This window comes from Rhinolophus sinicus, chromosome 4 (assembly GCF_057876585.1).
Source record: "Rhinolophus sinicus isolate RSI-liver-muscle chromosome 4, RSI-T2T, whole genome shotgun sequence".
In the NCBI taxonomy this organism is placed as follows: domain Eukaryota; kingdom Metazoa; phylum Chordata; class Mammalia; order Chiroptera; family Rhinolophidae; genus Rhinolophus; species Rhinolophus sinicus.
Genome location: NC_142504.1, coordinates 22,281,930 through 22,296,504, shown reverse-complemented (window position 1 = coordinate 22,296,504; position 14,575 = coordinate 22,281,930). Strand labels below are relative to the sequence as shown.

General features: G+C 34.4%; 1 protein-coding gene across 1 annotated transcript; it reads right to left on the bottom strand.

The window, feature by feature from the left end:
- Window positions 1-456: 456 nt before the first annotated feature.
- Window positions 457-14,357, bottom strand: AGR3 (anterior gradient 3, protein disulphide isomerase family member). Its single transcript, XM_019726644.3, has 8 exons — window positions 14,094-14,357; window positions 11,492-11,627; window positions 6,950-7,013; window positions 2,840-2,892; window positions 2,235-2,311; window positions 1,927-1,990; window positions 1,412-1,495; window positions 457-678 (listed from the first exon to the last, which is right to left on the bottom strand). Exons 2-8 carry the CDS (start codon window positions 11,598-11,600, stop codon window positions 629-631), a joined length of 501 nt encoding a protein of 166 aa, XP_019582203.1. The 5' UTR covers window positions 11,601-11,627; window positions 14,094-14,357; the 3' UTR covers window positions 457-628.
- Window positions 14,358-14,575: the final 218 nt, after the last annotated feature.

The window sequence follows — 14,575 nt, the reverse complement described above, 5'->3', positions numbered from 1 at the left end:
AATCTTCCAGAGGGAGTTAACACTTTTCTTAATATTATTCAAAGTATTAAATATTCACCCAATAATTAAATATTAAATGTCCACGTGTAGTTAAAATTTTAAAATCTACTTTTACTTTATTGTAATTAGTTTTTAAATGTCTTTGAAGTAAGAAAAGCAGCAAATGGTTAACTCTGACATACGTATATGCTGCTAAAAGTTAAGTGGACAGAGATACATCCGTTTGCTTTGGCAACATGCACGTCATTTATGATCTATACTAGTGGGTTCAATACAGTGGAGGCGGCAGAATTAAGATTAGATTAGCTGGTGAAGTGAATGAGAGGTGAGGAAATAGGGACAACCAGTGTAGACACCTCTTATTTAGGTCCTCCTGTCTCTACCCTAACTCTGCGTTCGTGACAAGCTTTCTTTGCTATGGATGCAGGGAGCAATCAAATTACTACACTGTCATGCTCAGGTTCTGACATTTATTGAAATATCATTTTACCTTCATAAGAATATTGCAAACACATTAAAAATCTAAATGGTAATATTACAGAATCATAATCATGTCCTTGCACATTTAGCATGAGTCTGTTAACCGGAAGTTCGTCTTCATGACATTTGACCTCTTTGAGATAATTCCTTATAACTCTGATTGAATAAGTTTTAATGCTTTCTTCATGTTTTCTATCACTGAAATAAAAGTAAATAGACATTAGTCTGTTAGTAAATGAAAGTATCAAATATTATAATCTTTTAATCCCTGAATCTAAAATTGGCCCACTTAATAGCTGTGAAAACATGGGAATTTATCTACAACATTAAGGTGTACATGTAAATTTAGGGATTAGAGCATTCAGAGCTGGTTAATCAACTTTCTTTATGGTAAACAATTTTATCAGAGAGACTTTCAGGGAGGTTCTATTTTTTTAACTGAACATTTTGTATTTGTACCACTGGATCTGAAACGAATAGTTATTAAATATAGTTGAGAGTGAGTGCTGTAAAAATTAAAACCCCAAGTCAGACTGTATCTCCTTGCTTATGAAAGAGAGAAAAAAATAATTATTAACACTTTGAGGAAATCACATGTGATCTTTATACCCATAGAATGGATTGGCTCTCTTAAGGTTTGTTTAATTTTAGTGTATACTCTATTTTTTTTGGTGGTCTCCAAATTTAGTGATCATAAGAACGGTTGGACATCCCTGTTAAAAAACAGATTCTGAGGTGCCCTAGAAATTCTGATTTTGGTGGGAGCTAAGAGTTTGCATTTTAAACACTACGCCCCCCCCACCCCACCCCCGTGAATCTGATTTGTGGATAGCACCATTGGTGGGGATTTGACCCCTGGTAGAAGGACTGACCCCTCTAACAGTCAAATGTCAGCTAGTATCACTGTTCAAGATAATTTCTGAATACTTACATATTGGTAAATCCTGAGGTTCGTATGTATATAATCTATTAGAGTATCTTCCCATTATATCAGCTCTGACTGTTAAAGAAGGATCTGCCAAGAAAAAATAAGTCTCTAATATATTACTTAAAATGTTCTTAAAATCATTCTTGCCTCTTACTCTAAAACAAATGTGAAGCAAATTTATAAGCAAAATCAGTTTCAGACATGTGAGTTCATGATGAATTAACCTGAATTCTCATTTTAGTGTGTCATAGCTCTCTGTCAATACAGTTTGGGGGACTGTACTGAAATTACATTGAGCTATTGATTTAATAACATCAGTTAGTTTAAAAACCTATTTAAAATTTACATGTAATAGATATGGTGAATTTTGGTTGTAGAACTAGCAAGAGCTGTTATTGACTGGGTTGGCAATGTCTTCCTTTTTAAAAAAATAGTACTTAAACTAGCATTTAAAAATAAATGAATGCAAGAATATTAGTGATTTTGTAAATCTGAATATAAAGAGATAACACACATACCCACAAACATGATTCTAGGCACATATTGTCCATCAGGTGATAAATTTTTATCTGTGGTCTCATGCTAGCAAGAGAAGAAAACAATTAAATGTTATTGGATTGGATTGTTTTTGACAGTTGATTTTGAAAATAATTTATTATGAATGAAGTTTACAGTAAATTAAATATTTTGGCCTTTTATAATTCTATATAATATTCTATATCCACCAATACTTTATAGCTCTTTTTGTCTTAAAAATAGAAAAATAAGGGGATTCAAATTTTCCATTGAATTGTGATATTACGAAAACACTGTAGAGGTCATATACCATGAGATTCAGCATGATGAAATTATTCTGAGCCATTTCTTGTATTTCTTTATTTTGGGCAAACACTTTTTTTAGTGCTGTGGGGAAAAACATAATGAACACCAGTCAGTTTTGAGGATAAAGACACCTTCAATAGAACATAGCAAAATAAAACTAGTATTTGTTCGCATCTATAACTGGAATGTAAATATTTCATTGGCCCATTGTCACTTTGTCTCTCATTGGGAAACAGTGAAGGTCAGAGTCTGTCCATGAAAACATCGGGGGATAATCACATTAATGGAGCCACCAGTTAATTTCATGTAACTCATTGACTCATTGGTTATAACAACATCTTCTTTCAGCAAGTTTCCTCTCCCCTTTTTATTTTCTTGATGGGAGGAAGAGGGAAAAACAATTCTAAAGGGCATGTAATATAAATATATTCAGTGTATTGCTAACAATTATTGTAATCTTTAAGCACCTTAGTGAAATGGTTGTATGGTAGTGGTCTTTTTTTTTTTTTTTCGAATGGGATTTTCTGAATGCTGCCTTATCTATTCTTACCAGGTCACTTTTTCTATTTCATACTGGAAATATAATAAGATCTCAGGAGCTAAAATTACCTTGGCAATATTGACAGTCTTCCAAGTGATGAATAACCATCAATGGCTTGTTACTAAACAGAGAGAGTGTGGAATTAAGTCAAGTGATTAAGTCTGAGTCAAAATGTACAGTGAAATTAGATTTAAACTTTTTGTATTTTCAGTGAGACTTAAAGTACAAATCTGACTGACAAATCATAGCAATGTAGTCCGTAGTGTTACTGAAAACATAACCCGAGATGCGCCGAGAACTTGGCGCATCACCAGGTAGCACATTAGAAATAGAATTCTCAGCCTCCATCCCAGGCCCACCCAATCAGAATCTCTATGGGTGGAGTCCAGGACTCTGTAGCTTAACAAGCTCACCAGGTCATTCCTATGTACACTATAGTACAGTTAAATAAAAGTCTATCCTTTCTCCAGAGATGAAACAATATTATGAACGAGGTATTAATTTCCAGCGAACATCTGGTATAAGATGTCAGGGTTGTTTTTTTTCTTTTTGGTTTTCACCAAAAGGCTATTAATAGTTGACTGTTTTCACATCCTTTCATTCTTGTAACAACTCACAACATACAGTCTCAGTGAGAGTTCTTTCTCTGTACATTTTTCAGTTTCACTTTGATTTTTAAACTCTCTGAAAAAAGCTTTATGGTAGCTAATTGACTTCCCTCCTCATTAGGATAAGAGAAAAAAATTAGTGTATTTAACTATATAGTGAAGGATAAAGGAGTTATGATTTGGGTATACAGGATGTGTGTTTTTTAAAGTTTAATTTTGAGACGATGCTCAGTACAAAAAGAGATAGACTCCAAAGTATATGTATTAAGCATAAATCTTTTAAAATCAACAGAGGTAATCATATGAAATACTATAACCCTATTTTTTTTTCCTCTGGTCTCAAAAGTATTAAATAACAAACTTGGAATTTTTATTAATTTTATTGAATCCTCAAACTTGAAATGTAAGTAAATTTTAGGTAAGAATAAATCCTACAACTCACCTTTTAAGATTTATGACATAGAGGTAAAGATAGCATCTGCCAACAACTTCAAACTCATTGGTGAAAAAGCAGTCGAGAAATCCAATGAGTGAAATATCATTCCTAATTTTTTAGAAAACTAAAGCTAATAATATTTATTGACATTTTTAGATGCAAGTGTAGAACTCAGTCCGCCTAACCATCAGGTAGTAAACTTTCTACTAGATAACTCTTCTCTGTTCGAACTTAGGTAGAGGTGTTCTGAGACAGAACAGTTAAGCGGCATGAGTCATTCTGATCCTGAACACCCACCCAACAGCTGGAAACAAGGACAGCTATGTGTAGGGAAAGACACTGATGTAATTTGTGGAAAACTAATTTCAGCATCAGATTCCTGGGCAATTGGAGTCCAAGGGAAATTTGATCAAGACTACAGAAATCTGTCTTAACAGTTTAGTTGCAAATAGGTTGTTCAGGTATTCAAACCAAGCCACTATTTCATTTCAGGGAAAGCAGAGAAGTATTTCTGGAAGACCGTAAAGTAGGGACAGCCTAAAAAAGGGCTCAAAACTTTTTCAGCAAAGACGTAAATAGTAAATATTTGAGGTTTTGCAAGCTATGTGGTCTCATTCACAACTATTCAACTCGGCCATTATTGCAAAACAGCCATGGACAATATGTAACAAAATGAGTGTGGCTGTGTTACAGTAAAAGTTAATTTATGGATACTGAAATTAGAATTTCATGTAACTTTCATATGTCCAAAATACTGTTTATCTTTTGAATTAAAAAAAATTAATCTAGAAATCATCCTTAGGTTACAGACCAAATAAAAACAGGTGGCCCCTGGTCTAAAATCTCATGAACTAGCCCACCAGATTGTGAGAAACTTGAGTTGAGAGAAAGTAGCAATTTGTGGTAGCTGTACTTCAGCATCATTTGGTAAAAAAACATCTTTTAAAATTCTACATTTTTTTCCTTTTAAAATAGGTTACAAATTCAAATGGTTTAAAATCTAAAAGTTAAAAATTTTTCAGTAAGCAGTGTTACCATTTCTTATGTTTCCTTCCAGAGGTTTTCAGGTCATATTCCCAAATATGTACATGTGTGTATATATATAAATATATACATGTGTATATGTATAAAATACATACATATCATATATAATATATAACATATATTATCTATGTTTATATATGAATAAGCATATTAATATCTACATGTATATGCATACATTTATGAAAATGTATGTTTATGTATATGAATATATAAATGTATTTTATATGTCCACATGCATATCCATGTGCATGTGTATGTATATATTCCTTTTTTAAAACTACAGATACTACTGCACTATGCACATGGATTTGCATTTTGCATTTTCAGCATGATGCTACATCTTAGATATCATTCCCTTATGCTTCTATATAATATTCCATTACATGGAAATTCTTCAATGTATTTAATTAGTCCGCTGAAGATAGATATTTAAATTGTTTCCAAATTTCTGTGTTTTGGTCATTTCCAAACACAAACACTGCTTTGGTGATGTTATTTATATATTATTTTGCATATGGGTTGTATATTTGTAAAAAAATTTCCAGAAGTCAAATTTCTGGGTCAAAGAGTATATGCATTTATAATTTTGATACATATGCTTTCCATGGAAGGAGTAGGGTGGGGCCAGAAGAGCATCTAGGATACCAAAGCTAAGTGCTTTCATTTTGCATCCCAGGCACCTCCCTTGCCTCACACGAGTATCAGCCCTTCCCTACTCCAATAATTTAAAGAAATAAAATTTTGCAATAGTATCTTCTAGTTCCTTAATGGCCTCATTTTTATAGTTAAATCTTTGTAATTTATTGTGATAAAATGTGAGGCATAGATCCAAATAGATTTATTTTTCCCAGGTGGCTACCAGTTTCTCTCTAACACTATGAGTAATTATTTTACATATTCTATCTCCCTTACCCCTGACCTAAAAATACCACTGTATTTCGTAAAAAATTTCTGTAGTGTCCAGTTTTATTTCTATTTGATTCATTTGATTCATTTACTAGTAACGTATTGTTTTAGTATAGCTTTGTCAAATGTTTCATATTGATGAAGGGCTAATTGTGGTAATTGTAGACATCCTCGTCTTATCCAGACTTTAATGGGATACTTTTATTTGTTTTCCCACTAAGGATGACGTTGGCTTTTTTGCTAGGATGGGTATTTCTTTGCTAGGGTGAATGAAAATAAATGAGTATTGTTGAATAAAAGTTTTTGTTTTTTTTAAAATCAAACATGGATTTTGCATTCTATTAAATGTCTTTCAGCATTTCTGGAGATAGGAGATACTATGATTTGTCTCCTTATAAATATTAAGTTATTTGAATCAATCAATTTCTTAATCTTGAATCTTCCTGGCATTCCCAGACTAAATCTCACTTAATCGGGGTGTATTCTTCAAATGTTCCGCTGGCTTCTCTTTGATAATATGTTGTTTATTACCCTCTTATTTGGAAATGATTATTCTGTAGACTTCTTTCTTTGGTAATATTTGTCCAGTGTTGAGACAGTGTTTTATTCAATTCTCATTTGGAATCTTTCCTTCTTCTTAAAAGAGTATTGTAATTGAATGTTCTTCAGATATTACATAAATTCTTTGGGAGCTTTGAAAAAAATACAATTTTCTCTTCTCTATTCCTAAAGATTTAGTATGTCTGTAAGGATAAAGGTTGTGTGACTCTTGGTCATTGAGTGTAGAACAGTGTGTGGCACAGAGCAGAGGCTACTCAGTAAGTACTTGACTGATTGATGGATCATGAATATGGATTCCAATGAAAACTCCAATGATCAGACTTGAGAACTGCTATTGTACACGAGTTTCCTGTTTCAGTTTTATAATGCCTAATGAGTGGTACTGTTTTTATACAACTTATATTCGAAAGCTTGATTGAGTAATTAAGAAATTAATACAAAGGTATTTAAAGCTCTAGTTTATAAAAAAACAAAAACATTCTAATGGCAACTCTTAGTCTAAACAGCGTAGAGTAGCAGAGCAAATACATGGGTATTCTTTCAAAAGCTAACATGCTGCTTTGGGGCTCTTCTTTGAGGAGGTATCTATATGATCTGTCAAAATTAACTGAGAGGTGTTTTACCTTTTTTGAATATGAAAGAGACCTTCTTCATAAGTCTGTACCCAAGTGATGTCATCTCCCCATCCTAAAACAGAAGAGAGAGAAATCAGTGCATTTACTCAGGACCACAGCAGAGCTCTGAAATGGACATGTGACAAGTAGCTGTCTGTCTACAGACGTTTAACTAAGCTACCAAGCACTTATCTGACATATGAAACATGAGTATAACTAGAGATGAAGAGCTGGTGTCCTTTCAGATTATAGTACTGAGGTTTTTGTCAGTGTTTCAAACCTCAAGGCCAATGGCCTTGAACCCAGCAAGTGCTCAATAAGTGCTATTATAATTAATGATGATTGAAAAGACATCTCTGCACCATGCAATTAATCTTTGCATACTTTTTAAGGCTATAGGGAATACTTTGGAGTGTACCACGCAGTGCCCTTGTATCTTGAGTGCCTGGCGAGGCTTGACCCCTTTTAAGTAAGTATATATCATGAATAAAAGGAATTCCAAATTGAACTTTGAATTTTGACAAGTAGAAAATTCTGGTGTGGGAATTTCATGGTTGAGAAACACAGGTGTTCTGGAAGCATCCAGAAGAGTGAAGGAGAGGGAAACAATACGAGTAGAGAGAGAACCCAGTAACTTTTTAAAAAGTAATATGTGTAGTTGGGAATGTGTATTAGAGATTAAAGAATAAGATCATTGAGCAGAAGAATGCACCAAAAAAAAAAAAAAAATCCAGAAATATAGCAGAGTGTTTTCAGGAAATGTCTTGGTCTACAGATGAGAAAGATTAAATTAGTGTGAAAACAGAAATATTTGCAGGCTAGTTTGGACCCAGATTTTCTTATATGTTTCAAATGTCAGACTGCACTTTTTGGTTTTGATATCATGGCTAAAAGATGGCCAGGAGTTATGAAGCAGAATTATAAGCAAGATAAACACAGTTCCATCATTTTTGCTTGTTGGTTTGTTTTTGTTTTGTTTGCTTTTTGGGACTAGCCGTATTACAATATAATTCACATACAAATACGATTCATGCAGTCACAGCGTACACTTCTGTATATTCGCAGAGTTGTACAGGCCTCATCATAATCAATTTTAGAACATTTTCATCACTTCGGAAAGAAGCCCTGTACCCTTCAGCTGTCACCCCATAATTCCTCCATCTCCCCCATCCCTAAGAAACACCTACTGTACTTTCTGTATCTATAGATTTTCTTATTTTGAATATTTCATATAAATGGAATCATACAATTTGTAGTCTTTTGTAACTGTATGCTTTTACTTAATATAATGTGTTCAAGGTTCATCCATATTGTGGCACACATTCATACTTCATTCCTTTATATGGCCAAATATTATTCCATTGTATGGATAGACCACATTTTATTTATGAGGTAGGACAATTACGTTCGCGAACTCATCCTAGAAAAAGTGCTACCTGCTTCATTACTCAATATCACTATGGTCACCTTCGAAGTACTCCCCTTGGGAAGCTATGTACCAACGCCAGTGCGTAGTCCACCCTTCAAAGCAATTTTGGAACTCTTTTTCTGTAATGGCCATAAGAGCTGTCATCATATTACCCTTGATGTCCTGAATGTCATCAAAATGTCTTCCTTTCAATATTTCCTTTATCTTCGGGTAAAGAAAGAAGTCATTGGGGGCCAGATCAGGTGAGTAGGGAGGATGTTCCAATACAGTTATTTGTCTACCGGCTAAAAATTCCCTCACAGACAGTGTTGTGTGAGCTGGTGTATTGTCGTGATGCAATAGCCATGAATTGTTGGCGAAAAGTTCAGGTCATTTTTGTCTAGTTCAGGAAGTGCAGCCTTTTCAGCACTTCCAAATAGTAAATTGGTTACCTGTTTGTCCCGTTTACACATTCATAATGAATAGTCCCTCTGATACCATAAAAGGTTAGCAACATCATTGTAACAAGTTCGTGAACTTAGTTGTCAGACCTCACTATTCATTCATCAATTGATGGACATTTGGGTTGTTTCTACTTTTTGGCTTTTATGATGCTGCTGCTGTGAATATTAGTGTACAAGCTTTTGTGTGGACATGTTTTAATTTCTCTTGAGGATCTGAACTGCTGGGTCATATGGTAGCTCTACATTTAATAATTTAAAGAACTACCAGACTGTTTTCAAAGTGGTTGCACTATGTTACACTTTTACCAGCAGTGTTGTTGGTTTGTTTTTGCCTGATTTAAGTATCTTAACATTGGAAGACACGTTACGTTACTTTAATACTTTGCCTAACTATAATAATCTTGATTTTCTTTACAGCTGTGCTTGAACACATGTGTTAACTTCATATCACAATTTTTATTAAATAAGAGTTATTTTGAGAACAGCCACTGAGACTGGGCTCCTACTTAATTTTTTGATTCTGTTCCAAGTATCATTCAATGCTGAAACTCCAGCAACGGGAATAATTGCTAGTTTCTGCTCCTGTTCAGCTTAGTCCCACAAACATTAAAGGAACATCTGCAGTTTGCCTTACTCCACTTAGCCCTGGGTGTACAAAGGTAAAACAATATAATCCCTGCTCTCAAACCATTCATAGCCTTGTAGGGGAGCCACATGGTATTACAATTTTGTGTATACATTTTAATCTCATAATTACAATAGGCCAAAAGTGATACAGTTTAAACTCTCTTCAGAGTCTCTGTTCATTACCACAATTCTGTTTCCAGCTATGCTTGCTTGTCTTCTGAGATTTTATTTATTCATCCAATATGTATTTATTGAGAACCTGCTATAGCCAGTCACTAGGCTGGGTGCTGGGCATTGAGTAGTTCTTTTGATTCAAAAGGATCGAAAGAATTTGGGTGGAGTGTCACTGTTTTTTTCTTTTTCTTAAAGTTTTTATTACCTTTTCCAAATAATCTTCCCTCTTCTGAATGCTCTTTACTTGTTTGCTGCTGCCCCCTGCTTTAAGGGGCTCCATATGCTACTGTATACGCTGTACCCAAACTCGTCCCTCTTCCCTCTGTCTTTAATCCTCATTCATTCGGAGCTTCATTTTCTGTTGTTTCCTACATGCTAATAGACGGTAAAATGCTTAACCAAATGTAAACCAATTCTTAATAATGGAGTTCCCAGCTGATTTCATTTTCCTTATTCAAATAGTTTCTAAATAACTGGACTCATCAAGTTCTTTAAAATGTACCATGCATATTGAGTATATCTTTCAAAAATTCACCAAAAAGTTTCATAGATAACTTGAAAATGAATGCACAGAATGTTGGGGCCTTATGGCCCAGTTGTAGCATGCATTTTAACTCTTTCCTGGAGCATCTTTAGGGCAATGACTAGTTTAGTCTCTGGCACTTTTAGGCCACAGAGCTCACTGTTTTATAACTATAGTGTTTAAATATAGAGAGAACATGATAAATTATACTTAGGAAAATAGTTCCTTCATTCATTTTATTTGTTTTGCAAAAACTTACTGGTCATTTTGGTTTATAGTTTCTGTGATTTTAAACTGAAGAAGAATTAAGTAACTGGGCTGGACTTGGATGGATAATTGGCTGGCACTCAATCTACCTGTTAAGGAATGAATGAACTTGGAAAGAAAGTCAATATTTTAAAACTTGAAATGATGCTGTAATTGGTCTCCATTTGTTTGCTCCATTCATATCACTGTTTCAAGTAGTGGTTACACATTTTGCAGTTTGTACTACTCATTTTAAATTAGCTATCTGGAGACAAATGATTTTGTTTCCATGTTGATTACCTGGAAATGTAGGAACTAGTTTTAAGGATTTTCTTTATAAAATGTTTCTTTGCAGATGAAGATATATTTGTTTCTTAGGCCCAAGGAAAACAGTAAGTACAGAAATGTTTTCTAAACATGTAGCTAATGATAGATCTAGATCATGGTGTCTAAAACCACTGCAGCTGTTTTCAGGAGCCAATATTGCAAACACTTGGTTAACCAAAACTCTCAGAGGGAGGAATAAAGTATAATTTTCTGGGATCCTTGTATAAAATCATTCCAAATTGTTATTTTTTTGCCTGAATAGAGAACCGGGAATTGGAGCAGATTTTGAGGGATATTCATTGCCTTTAGGACGTTGCTATGACATATCAATCAATATTATTTTCCAGAACTCTGGTTATTAAAGCTATAGGCTAGCAAACCAATTTTCCACTATTTCTGTAAAAGATATAGCAAATTGTTATTGTTTTACAGTTGGTTTTGTTCACGCTTTAAAATCAACTGATTCTGCTTTTGTTGTTGCTGGTTTTTTTGTTTGTTTTGTTTTTTAAAGTTTATTGGGGTGACAATTGTTAGTAAAGTTACATAGATTTCAAGTGTACAATTCTGTATTACATCATCTATATATCCCATTGTGTGTTCACCACCCAGAGTCAGTTCTCCTTACCCTCCTGTTTTGGTTTGTTTTGCCTATTTTAAAGTGGTAAACAACAAAATATTCCAGTTAATTGAGTTTGCTTTATAAGGAGATTATGGGTAAGAGATGAGGAATTTTAAAATAATCCAAATGACTGAGTTTAGGAAACAAAATGAGATTCCAGTACCTCTTGCGAGTGTCTGAGGAGGCCTCTTTTCTTTTTTGATTGTAATGGAAAGGTTAGAAGAAACTGCGACGAGCAAGAGGCAGAGGGCTGAAGCTGAGTGTAACATCATGTGTCCTTGAGAACCCCTCTGGAGAAGCTAGACAACAGAAAATAATTTTCAGAATCTAGCAGGTTACTTCAAGCTGTCATTAAGACATTTGTTACAAGTCAGACAAAAGCTGTGCTGACAGATGGCTCTGCTTGTGTGAGTTGACACAGTATAACCTCCTAGAATGTCATTCAGGTTTTATTTTTAAAATATTTTAAAAATACACCCAACTCAACAAGTGTCCACTTGGTGAAAAGCTATATTCTGGGCATCGTGGGAGCAGTGCAATGAAGCTGAAAGAGAACTGGATTGGGGCACTCAGAGCTCATTTCTGAGGGCATTCTACTGTTCACAGCTCTACAGTGAAACTCAAATAAGATAGGATTTGTTAAAGGTCTTTCATCTCTAAAGAATAATGCAATGGTGACCTCTGGCATGCATAAATATTCTTTCGATTCTTCTTGATCTGATAGATTAAAATAACCCTTTAACTCTATGCCAAGGTAATAAGATTAGGCATGAACAAATATTGCCTGCAATAGATTTCAGAGAAAAAGTGGAAGACCGAGATTCTGTTCTTCAGTTCCTTGATAGTCTCTTATCTTTCTCATCCTTCCACTTGTTACTCAGCCTTTTACCCCTCAGTTTACAATCCGCTCTTTCTGAAATCAAGTTTATTGTCATATTGTTATAAATATATGTGTAAAGAAGAACAAACCTGCTGTCTATAGTTCTCCCTTGGTTACTAGAATTCAAATGGCTTTTTGAGTCAATGTACTATCTTAAGATATAATCAAGTCTAGAGTTGGACCTGGCCTTAAACTACTTGATAAATATTATTTGTAGCATATAAAACCCATGTGAAATAGTTGACATATGCAGTCATGAAATCACCTCAAAATATGAGGTAAATGTACAAAAATCATTCACATTTAAAATTCCTTTAAAACCATTTTCCTGTTGACTTAACATTATTTAGTACTGAACTTCCTACCAAAATAGTGAATGACTGTTTTGTGATTCTACCCAAACATGACTATTGCTATATGTAACTGTATTAGGCATTGTGGGAGAATTGAAAGATTAATAAGACAAATGCTCCTTAAAATAATTTACTGCTTGACACTGGTAATAAGCTCCTTATGTAATAGAGCAACGGTAGTTAATGAGAAGGACAGCTTGGTGATGGGGAGGTTTATAGATTCTAGGTTTCTCCAGACACTTCCTCATTCCTCTCATTGTAGTATCTTTGCCTTGCCAATGGTGTTTTCCTTCAGTTCCCCTTTGGATTGAAAATGGTTGTCACTCCAGGCTAGCCCTATTTAAATCATTTCCCTTCCTACTCTGCAGTGAACCCCATTTCATATTTCTTTGTGTTCAATTATGGAAAAACTCTGTTAAACAATAACTATGGTGCATGATAAGGGCCTCAGTGTAAGTTCTTATGACTTATTAATACCAGAAAACATTTCAGAATGCCATCTTTTACTTTAAGGACCGGTCATCTTGTACCTTAAAGACTGAAACAAAGAAAGGGTCAATTTTACTAGGGGATAGAGAGAGCTGACTCTAGCACACAAAGTGCAATGAAGGGCAGGCAAGCTGTGTCAGGTTGAAAGTTGCCGTTGAGAAACTGAAGCAACCCTCTAGGGCAGGGTCTTAAATCTGGAGGAAGCATCAGAAAAGGTTCTTTATGGTAGAGATAGAGATAAGTAGGTGGAATCGACATTGAAAAAGAAAAAGTATAACTTCACCATTTTCCTATTTTAAAGCTGCCAAGTTTTTTTTTCAAAATTCAAGTTATTGTCGAAGATTGTTCTAGTAAAAAAAAAATTCAAAATACCAATTTTCTATTTTACATTGTTTGATAAATGGTAAAAATAGATATTAAATACATCCGATGACAAAGCTAACCAATTTATATATTGTTAGTTTTGAATAAACAATGCTTTCCTTAAAGAAATAGAACTTGAACTGCTGAAGGTTCTCTGACACCAGATGCACGGTTCAGCTGCTTGGGGGCACCAATGAATGACATGGTAACAACCCTGGAGCAGCTTACAGCACACTTTGGAGGTACATAACTAACCAATGTCTACAATTAGGTGTTATAAACATTGGCCAATTAGCATTTTCTAACACTAGTATTTTACTTTACAAAAGTAATTTGATGTAAGTCATTTACTTAGATATTATAGAAAGATATTCCTTATTTTAAACTATAACAACATTTAAAGGAGAACAGGGAAAAACAATTGTTACTTATAGCATCATTTTTGAAGGGTTTTTTTTTTCCCAATGCTAGTTTAGTATAGTATCATTAATATAAGCAGAGGATAAAAGCATGAAGGCAGCAGAAGAAATCCAGTTCGCTAAAAGAAAAATATCAGGTCCATTGAATGCTCCCTACACTTTACTGAAAATCTCACTTTTGAATAGCGACACACGGATTACTTAAATACTGTAGAAGAGCTTGACCACCGATTATATAATCAGGAAATTTTGCTTGCTTACCTGAACCAGCCAGTGCTCTTGCTGGAAGTATATTCTGGATGTTTCTGGTTTAAAATGGGTGTGGATTTATACACACACACAAACACACACACACACACCCCTGACCTGCAGCCCCACCTGCATCGAAACAAGAGCAGTCAGTCACCTGCAAACTTAAAAAAGGGGCTTGTCTGAAAAACCCTGTGTTTCATTGCAGTTCTCATGCTTCTCACGCTAAAAAAAAAACTCTTCTCTCTTTCTCTAAGTTAAGATTGAGTGTCCTCAGCAAATGAGGCCAAATACAATCTTTGGGCTTTTTTCTCGTTTACCTTTACTTCCCAAGGTAATTTAATGTTTGGCAGGAGTTCAACACCAGAAAAAAAAAAAAAAAGTGGGGAGAAAGGAACTGGTATGAATGTAGGAACTGTGTGTACACCATTGTTCTTGATGAAAGTTCAGTGAGGCTTGCAGATTAGATATAAAGCAAACAGGAATTCCTAAGG